Here is a 14,641-nt window from a genome sequence, read left to right as displayed (position 1 = left end):
GGAGTTGGAAGGAATTCAGGGGACACTTAGTTAAATTGGGTTGAGCTGTGTCCATTCTCCGGCCTCTGTCTTGGCACAGATGCTGTTGGAAATCACTCCCACTGGGACTGGACAGCCAAGAACGGAGCCCAAAGGTACATTTCCTTTTCCACTTAACTATTTTCTATAAACAATGTGTTTTAGATATGAACTATGACTCTTGCCCACATTGGAGTGAAAACTGTCCCAACAACCCTGTTGCTGTATTCTGGAATATGATTTCCCAAAAGGTAAGTCCCAAATAGTTAAATTCTAGAGTTTTGACTGAAGATACTGTTCCAGTCTGTGATTGGTTAATTTTCAGCCTTTTGGGGTATATAGATCATTTTAGCTGTGAAAGTGTGAAAGGAAAAAAACATGTCAGAAGATTTTCCCACACAACTTCAGAACACCCATGAAGGCTTTGGGAGCTCAGGGAAATAATCCCTGTACCCAAGGAGGGTATAATACTCATTGGCTGCATCTACCAGGATACTAGACTTGGCTTAGTCCTAGGACCCAGGTATTGATTTGTTTTCTAGAATAGTCTTAATAATCTGCATTTGTAGACCACTTAATATGTGTCCAACTCTTTGCAGGAGTTAAGAGCTCTAACCTCACAATGACCATATGAAACTCCACCAGTATCATGACTACTTTTAAAAATCTTTTTAAAAGCTTACTTACCTTTATTTTACATGCATTGGTGTTTTCGCCTGCACATATACCTATATGAGAGGGTCAGATCTTGGAGTTACAAACATATGTGAGCTGCCATACAGGTACTGGGATTTGAACCTGGGACCTCTGGAAGATCTGTCAGTACCCTTAACTGCTGAACCATCTCTCCAGCCCCAATGAGCAATTTTCTTAGACGTTCTGATTACAGTTTCCTTATTTCACCTTTATCAAATGGAAATCAACATATACATATTCTAGATAGCTATTGCTGCGTTTAAATAAAATACCACTATTTTGTTAAGTAATGGAACCCACCCATGTAACAAAGGTTTGTTGAACACTTAAAAATTCAAAGATACTGTATAGTTTTGTTTGCTTGCTTTTACAGAGAATGTGCTCCATTTATGCTATCACTTTTGGATATGTTTTACAGCCACGTCGTCTCTGAAACCCTCTATGGCAGTTCATGTTTTATATAAACTAAGTACTTTTTTGTACCCCATCTCGGCCTTTGGTACTAAGAGTTCCATGGTGAGGGTGGTTGAGGGCACCCTGGCTTCTGAGACACTGTGCACCTACACCTTGATCTTTTCTAGGATCTCTTTGGTGAAAACAAACAAACTAGTGCCTCTCTTTGACAATAAGGAGAGTTCTTCTTGTAGGTTTGAATCCATAGAGACAACTTGCTGCTCAGTCATGTGACCTTGAGGCCAATGAAGTCAATGTTTACCTTGTGTCAGAGAACTCGTGCGAATTCTCCTTTGTAGAGTCCAGGACTCTTCTGAGTCAATGTTTAATAATCAATCATAAAGATTAGATCTAGGTCCATCTGTGGCTACACAGGGAGCACTGAAATTCATAATTCAGCTCCAAATCCATCCATAGTGTAGAAGCCACCCAAAGAATAAAGTCCAGGCTCCCCAACAACACACATGGCCATCTATGAACTAATTATTCATACTGCAATTTTCCCCACAAGTTACTGTTCTCCAAAACCACGTGCCCTTTCTAGTCACAGCTTCACCACTGGAGTCTTGCCTACTCTTTGGGACATTGGTTCTGTCCCATGTATGATACTTTCTTGTTATTTCCTAGTCTCTAGTACAGAGTATCTTCCTTTCTCCTGCCATTGTTTCATTGAATTTTACTGAGTAAAATCTACCCTGTGCCATGCACTAGGTATAAATCACTGAAAGTTCTAGAAGCATGTGGGAATCCAAACTCTTTGTTCTCACAAAGCTCTTCATACTGATGGCTAAGTCTGTTCAACCCGCCTTTACAATGAATGTCATTAGGTAATGTGCACAGGTGTCGTGGAAGGAGACCCGAGTCCCAGAAGTCTGTCTCCAAAGGAAGCTGGACAGTACTCCAATACTCTGTTCACATGGTGTCCTTGAGTGCTTAGCGGACCTCCCAGCTGAGAGTTGGTTGCATGAAGAAATGAAACTCCTTGCTCAACCATGTTCATTTATTCAAGCACCCCCATGTGTGCCCTTTCAGAACCTCAGGATCACTGCCTCTTACCTGGGCTTCCCTTTCTACAGTGCTCCATCTCCCTAACCCCTAAAGTGTCTACCTTGCTTCTGCTAAGTAAGATGTAGCATCTACAGTACATGACACTAAATAGTGTCACGCAGACCGCCATGGATGCATCAAGAATTCATACTATTGGATAGATTCACCATTCTCATACTAGAAATATGGAGATAATTTATTCTCTCCATCTCTAGTTAATACCAAGTACTCTCTGGATGGAAGAACTGGAGAATCATTTTTTTTCCTCTTCCTTTTCCTCCTCTTCTTCTTCCTCCTCCTCCTCTTCCTCTCTTCCTTTCTTACTCTTCTTGGTTTTGGTTTTGGTTTTTGACATGGTTTCTCTATATAGCATTGGTTGTCCTGGACCTCACTCTGTAGACCAGGCTGACCTCAAACTAACAGAGATGCATCCACTTGCCTTTGCCTCCCAAGTGCTGAGATCAAAGGTATGCGTTACCACCTGGCCTGGCTGATGGACTTCTTTTTTAAGTTTGCAGAAGATGCCTGTGGTGTGGTCCAAGTGATGCTCAATGGGTCCCTCAGTGAGCCATTTTACAGAAACAGGTACTTATTTCCTTTTTTTGCACAAGGGTCAATCCTCACAGTTATCATAGCCTCCTGTTGGACATAGCATTTCTAGAAAGGATGTTCTTTCCATGTTTCAGATTAGTCCTGAAGAGCTGAGCTTTTAAAAGGGCTTATGTAGTCTCTTCTTTCTGGGTCAATGTTTTCTCTGGTTCATCTAAGATTCTCCAAAGTTCCTAAAGACTATTGCAGGTTTCCAGTTACTGCCTGTTTGAGGCCTCACATAATTTTCTCAGCTTTCTTCCCCCTGCGTTCTGTGCTGTCACTTCACCGATACGGTCTACCCTGCCTCCACCCTTCTCCCTGTTTGCATCCTCCCCATTCAGGAGTAATGGCTTTCTTCTCTGTGAAGACAGGGAATCCCACATCAGCAGTAGAGGGGTCACTGGGTCATCAGAAACCATGCTAGGCTCTGATCTCCCTCCTCTTCTGGCAGCGTTGCTAGCAAAGCTCTACAGTGGTTCAATGGTGAGGATACCGGCGGTCCTTACACATGCTGTATGTGACCTTGGGCAGGCATCTAGCCTCTGTGGGTCCCTGTTTACATAAGTGATATGCTGAAGATGCTATAGAGATAGACTACGATAGGCTGTGCTCCATGCCTATTGAAAACTCCCCAGTACATATTAGCTATTTTTTTTTCATTTAATCCTCAAGGCTGTGTTGGCTCACACTCAAGCTTTCTTTCTCTGGCCTCGTTCTCATCTTAGTTTCTGTAATGACCACTGTCTTGTTCTCTAATCTTTTTCTGATGAGCATGCTTCTAAAAATGAGAACACATATTAATTTTTCTCCGGGCTCTGTAGGTACCCTCAGTAAATTGTTCCTTTCTTCTGTTTTAGCATTTAATATTACACAGCCACATTAACCCTTTTGTCGTCTTCTGACCCTCTTTTTCGGTGGGCTTTGGGTGAAAGTGCTAGCGTTCAGAACCTCACCATCTACTATTTGAGATCCAAGTCCTTGCCTCAGGAGGGGTAGCTGCCCAAACTAACAAGAAAGAATCTAGGAAGATGTTGTTGAATGGAAATCCTCTGTTTCCAACCAGCTCTCTGATAATGCTACTTTTTGAATAGCAAGTTTTTATTAATGTATCCATCAGCATCAGTGTAGAGTGAAAAGGTCCTTTCTTGAAAAATCTAGTAACCAAGAGTCATTGTGAAGGAGGAAGAGTGGGAACCAAGGTCGGTTGCACTCAATGGTGTCCAGCAGGCTGAATTGTAACAGGAGGTATGGATGCCCTACACTTTGGCTTGAGGTCGGTGATGTTATTTATCTCTTCTGTTTTAGCACCTTTGGAAGTGTGGAAGTCTATAATTTGGACCCAAATAAGGTTCATAAACTACAGGCCTGGGTAATGCATGACATTAAAGGAACTTCCAGGTATGTTACTTCTTGGTAGCAGAGTGATAGTCTATGAATCAGTCTGCAGAAGGACTCTCAGGTCATAGGAGCACACTGGGAACAGACTGGCTTAGCAAGTGGATGGAGCTTACACACTTAGCGCTCCTTATACTGTCTTAATTCTGTCTCCACAAAGGACAGGGACTGCTTCATACCTTTGCTCCTGCTGACCAGAGAAGCCCCAGAGGTGGTTGTCTGCCTCACCTCTACTCAGTGCTGCTTCAAGAGGAAGTAAGAGATTCGGAGTGTATAAAAGATCTCATTATTTAAATTTTATTTTCTCTCCTAGTAATGCATGTTCGAGCCCCTCCATAAATGAGCTGAAGTCGATTGTGAACAAAAGGAATATGGTATTCGCCTGCCAGGATAACTACCGGTAATTAATTTTGTGGAAACAAAAGAGCTGTGTGAACTGAGAGGGCTTTAGGGATCTTCTCAGGCCTTGGCCGGTGCTCTCGCTCGTGTGGTGCACGACGGTCTCTGCCCTGCCACCAAACCTAGCTTGTTTCCCTAGCCAATGGCTTAAATCTGGCTGCCTGCCCTTCACTCCCTTCTTCCTTGCCTGTCAGCCCTAAGCAGAGGCTTGCCTCAGCAGCTGACTGTCTCCCGAGTATACATCTCTTTCCTACTGTATTTCAGGGGAGCAGAAATATGTTTTGCCACGACCTTTTCCTTAGTATTTTGCTTAAAATACTATGGCTGGCTACACATTTGCATGTGAAATCTCCTTAGTTAGAGTCAGATATAAGTACCTAATATTTGGCAAATTTCTACATGACAGTCTACCATGATTTATCTTTTCTAGATTAAAAGCAAAACCGGCGTATATTCTTATGGAAAATTTACCATTAACCTATGGGCAGGCATATCGTCTTTAAAGTCACCTTTAACTTTAAAATGTCAGGACCCCATCATAGTTTTTAATTAGTTGTAGCTAATGATACAGGCAGGGACATCTCCCTCTACAGAGAAGCACTTTTCGAGCTTTTCCTATAAGGAATAGCTTCTGCCAAGACTAAAGGAAAGAGAAAAGTCTTCATGGTATATGTACAAGCTGAAGAGATGGGATATTTTTCAGTCTCTTCATGTCATGTACCACATCTCAAAGACAGACTTAAAAGATGGATCAATCATTTCCCAGATGATCCAAATTTCCCACCAATCAGCCATCTGTTCTTTGGGAGTTAAACACACACACACACACACACACACACACACACACACACACACAACTATCAACATGCAGCAGTTAGATGCAAAAACAGAAGAAAAGAGCAACTATAAGAGAAACCCTCTAGACAGTTGAATAGGCTAAATCACTCTAAGATATTTTGTATGGAGAAGTACAGGAAGAAGGTTGAGGAATGTAGATCCTGTGGTTTTGTTAGCTCACATTTATGAAAATGGCAGTCTTTTAAATTTACAAATTAGATACTTACCTAAAGCTTGCTTTGTGTAGAGGGAGCATGGTTCTCTAACAGTGGCCCCCAAACCTCTTGAGAAAGGTCCCTGAGATCTTTGCTGTCTTGTGCTTTCACCCAGAAGTCACCAGGGAGCTTCTGATCCGAGGAAAGAATTCTCAGGAAGGAACTGTGTTTGGTCCCAGGGGCCATATCTGCTGTCTTCTGATCATCAGCTGTCATATACTTGTGACACAGTTGAGCTAGTTGTTTGGTTTTACCTCCACATATTACCATTGTACACCCTCCTTGGTATTTATTTCTGTGGTCTTATAAGTGAACCTCAACTAACTTGGGACATGCTTTCAAGTCATTTACTCCTGGGTTAGACCTTTCTCAGTGTTGTCTCTGAGCTCAGACGTGTGTGGATGCTCAGAGGTTAATCTTTGGTTGCCACGGAGGGTCTTCTTTCATTGATGAGTTAGTACATATTTGATCTCTTTTCTCTTAAAAATTTTGTCACATTTATATTTATTTATTTACTGTACGTGTATAAATGTACACATGTATGCACATACAGTAGCCTCCGTGTGGACATCAAAGGACTACTTATAGGAGTCAGTGCTTTATTCGACCTCTGGGGATCAAACTCTCAGGTCACTGGGCCTGGCAGTGAGCACCTTTACACCGTGACCCATCTTGCCAGTCCTCACCCTGACCCTAACTTCTTTTCTTGCCTCTCTCCCACAGACCTGTAAGATTTCTTCAGTGTGTGAAGAATCCTGAGCATCCGTCATGTAGACTTAATGTATGAAGGACTTGGATCTCAGAATCCCCCCACACACTCCGCAGCATGCAATGAGGTGAAAGATTTAGAAGCAACACTGTCGGGAAAGCAGCAGTTGTCAGGGAGAGGTCTCTACTACAATGCTAACCTCAGAGATGGAAGAGCTTCCCAATACATTATGACAGAACGACACGATCCGCTTAGGGCGTCCTGTGTACTACCAGTAATAGTCAAGAAAAGTCACTCCATAAACCAGAGTTAAGGTTCTATATTGTTATTTCAATGTGGTGCTTTTATATTGTTTATATTTTTGCTAGCATCCTTTTTTCCTCTCTTTTAATGAAGTCTCTCTTTCTCTCTTAATGAGGCTGAGAATCAGACCTGAGAACTTGCACACATGGTGGATAAGCCTATATACCACTGAGCTAACTCCTCAGCACAGCTGGATTTTTATTGAAAAATGCCAATCCAACTTCCCATTGGACAAAGAAAATCAAACGTCAAGTTTATCGAAATGAATAACCTTATTTTTTTATGTTTTTGCATTCTCCCCACAAATATTCAAATGGTAAACATGAGGTCATAGGGTCATTATAGAGAAGGTGCTCTGTGGAAACTACCCACATGCCCTGTGCTTTAGTCGATTTTTAACCCATCCAACATGTCCTTGTTAACTTTGAGTTTTATTGGGGGGGGTGGAGAGGGTTAGCATGAGAAAATGGAATTTAGAGAGATAATTTATTTTCCTAAAGTCACATTCTTAGGATCATGGTTACATCTGGAATTAAATCAGTTCTGTCAAAGTCCACAACATAAGATATTTTTTTTTCTTTTCTGAGCTTTTATTGCCAAGTTGATAGTAGCCTGTGTTATCGTCTAGCAATAGACTCTGCAATGTGATCTTTATGGGTGATCCCGAAACTAATTACTTTCACTCTCTTTCTCTCCCTCCTCATTCTTGGTGCCTTCTGTAGGTAGTCAGGAGTTAGCTTACATTTGTTGCTGATATCGGCAATTTATGTTTTTTATCCTTTTTTTTCTTAGATCTGTCTTGCTCAGAGTCACTAATTTGGTTGTTATTTTGTTGTTGTTGGTTGTCTTTTTCAAAGCTCCACTCTTTACCCTTCCTCATTTATTTATTTAATTGAGTTTTTGTCTATTTTTAGAAACATAGAAATTTCTTCTGTCTTCAATATCTCCATTTAGCTTTTTTGAGGCAAATGTTTAGACCATTGCTATTTCAGCCTGTTCTCTTTTTTCTTTTTTATAGGGTATTTTATGTATTTACATTTCAAATGTTATCCCCTTTCCCAGTTCCCTCCTCTCCAGTCCCCCCTCCCCCTGATTCTATGAGGATACTTCCCCTTCCACCCACCCATTCCCACCTCACCACCCTGGCATTCATTCCCCTACACTGGGGAAATGAGCCTTCACAGGACCACGGGCTTCTCCTCCTATTGATGCCTGACAAAGCCATCCTCTGCTACATATGTGACTGGAGTTATGGGTCCCTCCATGTGTTCTCCTTAGTTGGTGGTTTGGACCCTGAGCACTCTGGTGGGTCTGTTTGGTTGATATTGTTGGTCTTCCTATGGGGTTGCAAACCATTTCAGCTCCTTCAGTTCTTTCTCTATCTCCTCCATTTAGGTCCCTGTGCTCAGTCCGATGTTTCTCACACATGTATTTTAGGTCTCTAGTTTCCCCCTGGGCCCTGCTTTTGCTGTAATACTGAATTTCTGTATGCCTTTCCTGGTTACTTACAATTCAGTTCAAAATAATTCCTGATTTTATTGTTATTTAGAAATGTGATATTTACTTTTCAACAACTAAAGAATGTTTTCTTTTTTTTAAAATGTCTTTAGTGGGTATCAATAAACTAAATTGACACAGCACCAAAGAATTTGCTTGGTTTATTGAAAATAGCATAAATGTTGGAGCCAGGTGCTTCTGTGATCATGTTTTGACACCGTTTTGTGGTTTTGAATAATATATCTGTTCTCTAAACTTTCTAAAAACTACTAAAAGGCATTACCTTGCTCCCTTACAATATGTTGAGATCTGGGAGATGGTTCAGTCCATTAAATGCTTACTTTGTAAGTATAAGAGCTTGGATTCAATTCCCCAAAACCATGTAAAGGCTAGGAAGCAGGTGAATCTCTGTGAGTTTGAAGCCATACTGGCCCAAGACAACCAGGGCCACATAGAAAGATGCTATCTCCACCCTACACACATCTCAAATAAAACATTAAAAACCAAAAACTAGGCTAGTGCTGTACAGTTGCAATCTCAGGAATGAAGAAGGAAAGATAGGTTTCCCATTGCCTTTCTCACCCCAGCCTCACTGATAAGTTCCAGGTCTCAGAGAGGCTTTCTCAAAAATCAAGGTAGAAGGGATCTAACTGTAATAAAAATTGTTAACACAAAGCCTGATTGGGGTTGACGAAGAATAGATATGCTGAATATGTTCTGGTTTCTCAAGCTTTCTTATGCTATATATATATACATATGAACCTGCATATACACATGCTCCTCCCTCTCTTCCAAAGAAGTTCTAATGTCAGGGAAAAATGGACTTGTAACCCCTCCAAGCTCAAATATGGTGCCAGATTAAAGATCTTCCCCTCAGTGATCCAGATAGATAAAAATTGTTAATAAAATCATCTTGTCATCATCATCATCTCATCATCATCAGTTGGGGTTGAAAATTATAAAAATTAGAATAGATATGCAAAAACTAGGTCCCAAAGATTTCTGGTAGGGTGGTATGCATCCCAATTCTGGTTTTTCAGTAATAGAAAGTCAAATCGATGAAAGAACACACACACAATAACCTCTGTGATAAGATATAATTGCCCAAATATATAAATATATACATATATATATACATATATATATACCTGTAAATGTGCAGAGAGCATATTTTTTTTTTTTTATATTTTTTTTTTTTATAACATATATATATATATTCCCTTTCCCGGTTTCAACATCCCCTCCCCTCCCCTTCCTTAGGTCCAAGAATCTGCAGTCTAGTTCACTGGGGTTCAGTCCATGAGACTGGATATCTTGCTACCTATGAGGTGAGAGTCCAGGGTCAGTCCAGCTTTGGGTAGTGGCTTGTCCCTGGTCTTCAGTTCAGTTCTTTCTCTGCCAGAATCTGGCTGTGTTCAAAGATCATCCGTCTAGACTTTAATGTCAGGGGGTAAAATGGACTTGCTAACAAGGGTGAGATCAAGGATGATATTTTCCAGTTCCAACCATTTGCAAAGAGAAAACAATAGCTTCCTTTGTGTAGATGTTCTTTACATTCCTCTGTTGAAGGCATGCCAACAGAAGGAGCAGCCATCTTTTGATTAAAGGTGGATCTTCCCAATTTCTGACCTCAGACTGATCCAGAATTAGAAGAGGGTCTTCTACATCTTGAAATTATAAAATAAAATAATAATCATCATCATCATCATCATCATCATCATTATCCCCTCACAGATGTGCCCAGCTGTTGTAAAATTATAAAAATGGGTTGTCTTTTACCCCCCTCTAGATCTGGCACCGCATTGCCCCAAGATTTCTGGTAGATATCTTGCCCAAAATATATATCCCTTCTGCAATTCCCAGTGGCAGAAAATGCCATCTTTTCCATTTGATGGTTTTGTCCTTTGTCAAAAAATCTCCCAAAATTGGTCAAATGTCTGTCTCTGTACCAATACCATGCAGTTTTTTTAACTATTGAAAGAACACCCAATGCAAGGATAGTTTTAATCCTGGTTTTTTTGTTATTCCAGATGAATTTGCAAATTGTTCTGTCTAACAATTGATAAGATATAATCTGTAGATCGCTTTTGGTACCCAAACATAATCCTGCGCCCTTTCCATCTTCTGACATCTATCCCTTCAGAATATTCATAACAACCTGTAAATGTGCAGAGAGCAATCTTAACGTCAGCCTCCAAGTTCTGTCCGCGGCTACTCTCTCCTCTCTCTCCAGTCTCCCCCTCCTTTCCGTTCCAGTCTCTCCTCTTCCCTCAAACTTTTCTCCTGCCCGTTCTTCTTTCTGGTCCAATGACAGGCCTCATTCTATCTTGTATCTGCCTCACCTGTATGACCATCCTACACCCAGCCCTTTGGATCTTAATTAATTCTAGATGTAGTCAAGTTGACAACCAAGAATATGCATCCATTCCTCTCTGTCATCCTCTGGTTGAAAACCCTGTTCTTGGCTATAGCCACAGTGGACATACAGTGAATAGTTCTCACTGGTGTCGGGACCACTTATTCATCCTTACTGAGAATTTAAGTTTTGGCTTGACAACAGATTTCAAGTAGCTTCCCCTATAAAATGTCCTCAGAACCAGATTCCTGCTGGTCCAGCCTGCAACCTGGAGCTTTTGCACAAGACTTCCTCCCTTACCACGAAGGCTGTTTGTTAGATTCAGGATTTACTAATGCCCTTGCTCCAGAACATCTTCTGGAGGTGGCTGCTGTGTCAGAATCTCCTGGGCCTTCACATCCCCTTCCAAGATGAAGTGAACAGAGTAGAAACAGATGTGTAGCCTAAGGTAGAAATCAACTTTTGTTCCTCCCTTAAGAAGGCTGTTTGTTAGATTAGGATTTACTAATGCCCTTGCTCCAGAACATCTTCTGGAGGTGGCTGCTGTGTCAGAAGCTCCTGGGCCTTCACATCCCCTTCCAAGATGAAGTGAACAGAGTAGAAATCAATGTGTGCCTAAGGTAGAAATCAACTTGTAAGCTGCGACCAGGAACACTCCTCTGAGGTCAAGCTTTCGGCCAGTAGAGATCTCAGAGGAGGCAAATCACAAGGCTTTCAGTTTCACATGATGCTGAAATGGACCCTCAGGAGCCATCTTCTCCTGCCTGCATCTCCCTTTATCACAGTGGTTCTCATCCTTCCTAATATTGTGACCCTTCAATACAGTTCCTCAGGTCGTGGTGAACCCCCAACCATAAAATCATTTCATTGCTACATCATAACAATAATCGTGCTACTGTTATGAATTTTAATGTAAATATCTGATATGCAGGATATCTGATATGTAACCCCCCCCCCAAAGATCATAACCCACAGGTTGAGAACTGCTACGTTATCACCATAGCACACTATCCCGATCCTTTTCTCTCTCTGGTTCTGACTTTGAGCATTTATACCATTGGCCCTGCCATTTCCAGCCCTGAGTACTTGATGGCCTATGTGTGTAGTAGGTAGTCCGTGTGCCTCACCTTCCGTGACTGATGCATTACTGTTTGCTCATAGACTTTCTGTGCCTGCTCTCCACACTCCACTTTCCTGTACAAGCTTCTCTCGTCACCCCATACTCTTCCATGTTCTTCCGTTGCCTGAAAACAGCCCAATTCAAGTCTGCACGTCCTCAGAGGCAAAAGACAGCACTGCCAACACAGATTTCCGTCGCCAGTGGCCTGTTTCTTCCTAAAACAAATTACCATGTTTATAATGTGTGTGTGTAGGGTGGAAAGGCGGCTCAGCCATTAAAGGCTAGGCCCACAACCAAAAAATATAACTTGTGTGTCTTGAGAAGACTCTGCTTGGCTGACTGTTAAATGTTAGAAGAACTTTGTTTTGCTTTTGAGTAATAGTCTTTGGAAATCCGGGTTGTAACTAATCTGATGCATCAAGAGGACTTTTGAATAGAGAAGAAAGGTGATCCTACACTCAGGAGTCTCCTCCTGTGTATGGACAGAAGAAACGGACTATAGATGCCCCTCTCATCGCTTACTCTTTCCTGGATTTTGGACAGTCTTGCTCTGTACCCCAGGTAGGTCTTCAACTCATCGCAACCCCCTGCCTCAGCCTCTTGAGTCATCACTAACTGGTTACAAGCATGTACAACCCAGCTTTCTTTCCTCTTTGGGATCTGCACCACCCTCCCAGTTTCCACCATAGTTTGTCTCCCTCCAAACAGAACTGAATTTAAAGGCCCTGTGAGTAGTCCAGTGGTTTGTGGCGTGAGACAACTGAGCCAACGCACGAGGAAGATGGAAATTTGTTAACTTCCGGCAATTTGCCGATGCCTGTACATTCTTCCCGAAGCAGTACAGTTTATCAAAATGTTGCGCGTGGTAAGCTGGAACATCAATGGGATCCGGAGACCCCTGCAAGGTCTGGGATGCGAGGTAATCAGCAACTGTCCCACAGCCTTGAGACATATTTTAAGGGAACTGGATGCCGATATAGTCTGTCTCCAGGAGACCAAAGTGAGCAGAGATGCGCTGACAGAGCCCCTGGCTGTTGTTGAGGGCTATAACTCCTATTTCAGCTTCAGCCGCAGCCGGAGTGGCTATTCTGGTGTAGCTACTTTCTGTAAGGACAGTGTTACACCAGTGGCTGCTGAAGAAGGCCTGAGTGGTCAGTTTGCCACCCTGAGTGGGCATGTCGGTTGCTATGGAAACATGAACGAGTTCACCCAAGAGCAACTCCGGGCTCTGGATAGCGAGGGCCGGGCTCTCCTTACACAGCACAAGATCTGCACACAGGAAGGGAAGGAGAAGCCTTTGACCCTGATCAATGTGTACTGCCCGCATGCCAGTCCTGGGAACCCTGAGCGGCTGACCTTTAAGATGCGTTTCTATCGCCTGCTGCAGATCCGAGCAGAAGCACTCCTGGCAGCCGGAAGTCATGTGATAATCCTGGGGGACATAAATACAGCCCACCATCCCATTGACCACTGTAATGCTGGCAATCTGGAGTGCTTTGAAGAAGACCTGGGACGTAGATGGATGGATGGCTTGCTCAGTAACCTGGAATACCCGGCTGGGTCCCATATAGGGCCTTTCATGGATAGCTACCGCTATTTCTATCCAAAACAGGAGAGGGCCTTCACCTGCTGGTCAATGATCAGTGGGGCACGCAGTCTCAACTATGGTGCCCGACTTGACTACGTCCTAGGAGACAGGGATCTAATTATAGACACTTTCCAAGATGCCTTTCTGCTCCCCGAGGTGATGGGCTCTGACCACTGCCCTGTGGGAGCTGTCTTGAATGTGTCCTGTGTGCCAGCGAAACAGTGTCCAGCTCTGTGCACCCGTTTCCTTCCCGAGTTTGCAGGTACCCAGCTCAAGATTCTTGGCTTCCTGGTCCCTTGTGAACAAGAACCTATGTGCGGGCAGTCAGTCCTGCAGCCCAGCAAACAAATCCAACCACAGAAACAAAGAAAATCTCAAGCCCATAGGCATTCATCCAGGCCTCGAAAGCCTGGTTCCAGAAGACCCCAGAAAAACCTGAGGAGCTATTTTCAGCCTTCTGTTAGCCTTTCCCAGACTTCTCCTGCTGTGGAACTGCCTCAGCTGCCTCTGGTGGGCACTCTCGTAACTCCAACAACTCTGGAAGGGGAAGTGATAGCCACAGGGACCGATAAGCAGGTCAAGGTTTCTGAGGTCAGAGATGAGAAGGAGGCACAGACCTCATTCTGGAAGTCCGTGCTGAGTGGGCCATCACCAATGCCCCTCTGTGGAGGCCACAGGGAGCCGTGTGTGATGCGGATCGTGAAAAAACCAGGACCTAATCTGGGCCGCCATTTCTACACATGTGCCAAGCCACAAGGTCCTCCAAATGACCTCTCATCAAGCTGCAACTTCTTCCTGTGGAGCAAGCCCAGATGAAGCAACTGAGGCCTAGCGATGTCTAGCCTGGTCACCCTACGCAGTCTGATGCCAGGTCTCTACTTCCTAAGTTGCCTTTTCTCTTGAGACTTCTTTTCTTCTGCTTCCTCTTCCCTTTCCCTGCCCTGGCTTCCCCTGAGTCATTCTTCTCACAGCTCCCTTTCTTCCTCTTTGTCCACACAGGAGCAAGCTGCCAAGCTGCTCAGGAAGGTGTCATTCGAAACCCCTGATGCCTGGAATGGGCAATGTATTTGTTCATAAGCAAAGTCTGTGTCTTGGTTTCAGTGTCTAAAAAGTCTTTTCTAAATGCTATTTGGATGTTATGGATTCTGCAGGAGGGCAAGAAACAGATTTGGGAATCACTCCGGCAAAAATAACATCTCCAGGTACTCCACTGACTGGTGAGGTGAAAGAGTCTTTTGTTACTTCTAGATAATAGGCCATCTTTTATGCTAAGCAGTCATGGCTATTTCTGGGAATAGAATTTGCAGAAGTGAATGGATGGCAGGTGATGGGTGGATCCTGATGCTTGCTTGCTATATCATTCTCAAATTCACTGCACAGATCTGCCTGATATGAAGACCTGATATAAACAACTGCT

At 43.0% G+C, this 14,641-nt stretch overlaps 2 protein-coding genes across 2 annotated transcripts in view; both read left to right on the top strand.

Annotated features, from left to right (window-relative positions):
• The window catches only part of Cd38 (CD38 molecule), a 40,554-nt gene extending 32,251 nt beyond the window's left edge, over positions 1–8,303 (top strand). The window contains exons 4-8 of the mRNA XM_032916703.1: positions 184–269; positions 2,726–2,799; positions 4,111–4,203; positions 4,514–4,600; positions 6,375–8,303. Coding sequence (XP_032772594.1) covers positions 184–269; positions 2,726–2,799; positions 4,111–4,203; positions 4,514–4,600; positions 6,375–6,438 — 404 coding nt within the window. The 3' untranslated portion in view covers positions 6,439–8,303. The remainder of the gene's footprint in view (positions 1–183; positions 270–2,725; positions 2,800–4,110; positions 4,204–4,513; positions 4,601–6,374) is intronic.
• Positions 8,304–12,489: 4,186 nt separating this feature from the next.
• Positions 12,490–14,040, top strand: LOC116912890 (DNA-(apurinic or apyrimidinic site) lyase 2-like). Its single transcript, XM_032917147.1, has one exon. The coding sequence runs from the start codon at positions 12,490–12,492 to the stop codon at positions 14,038–14,040; it is 1,551 nt and encodes a 516-aa protein (XP_032773038.1).
• Positions 14,041–14,641: the final 601 nt, after the last annotated feature.

Source organism: Rattus rattus, chromosome 11 (assembly GCF_011064425.1).
Source record: "Rattus rattus isolate New Zealand chromosome 11, Rrattus_CSIRO_v1, whole genome shotgun sequence".
NCBI classification, from domain to species: domain Eukaryota; kingdom Metazoa; phylum Chordata; class Mammalia; order Rodentia; family Muridae; genus Rattus; species Rattus rattus.
Note: the sequence above shows the minus strand (reverse complement) of the source record. Positions and strands in the feature narration are given on the sequence as shown.

Excerpts from the sequence above, each read along its gene's own strand:
- LOC116912890 (XM_032917147.1), top strand. The coding sequence starts at position 12,490 with ATGTTGCGCGTGGTAAGCTGGAACATCAATGGGATCCGGAGACCCCTG.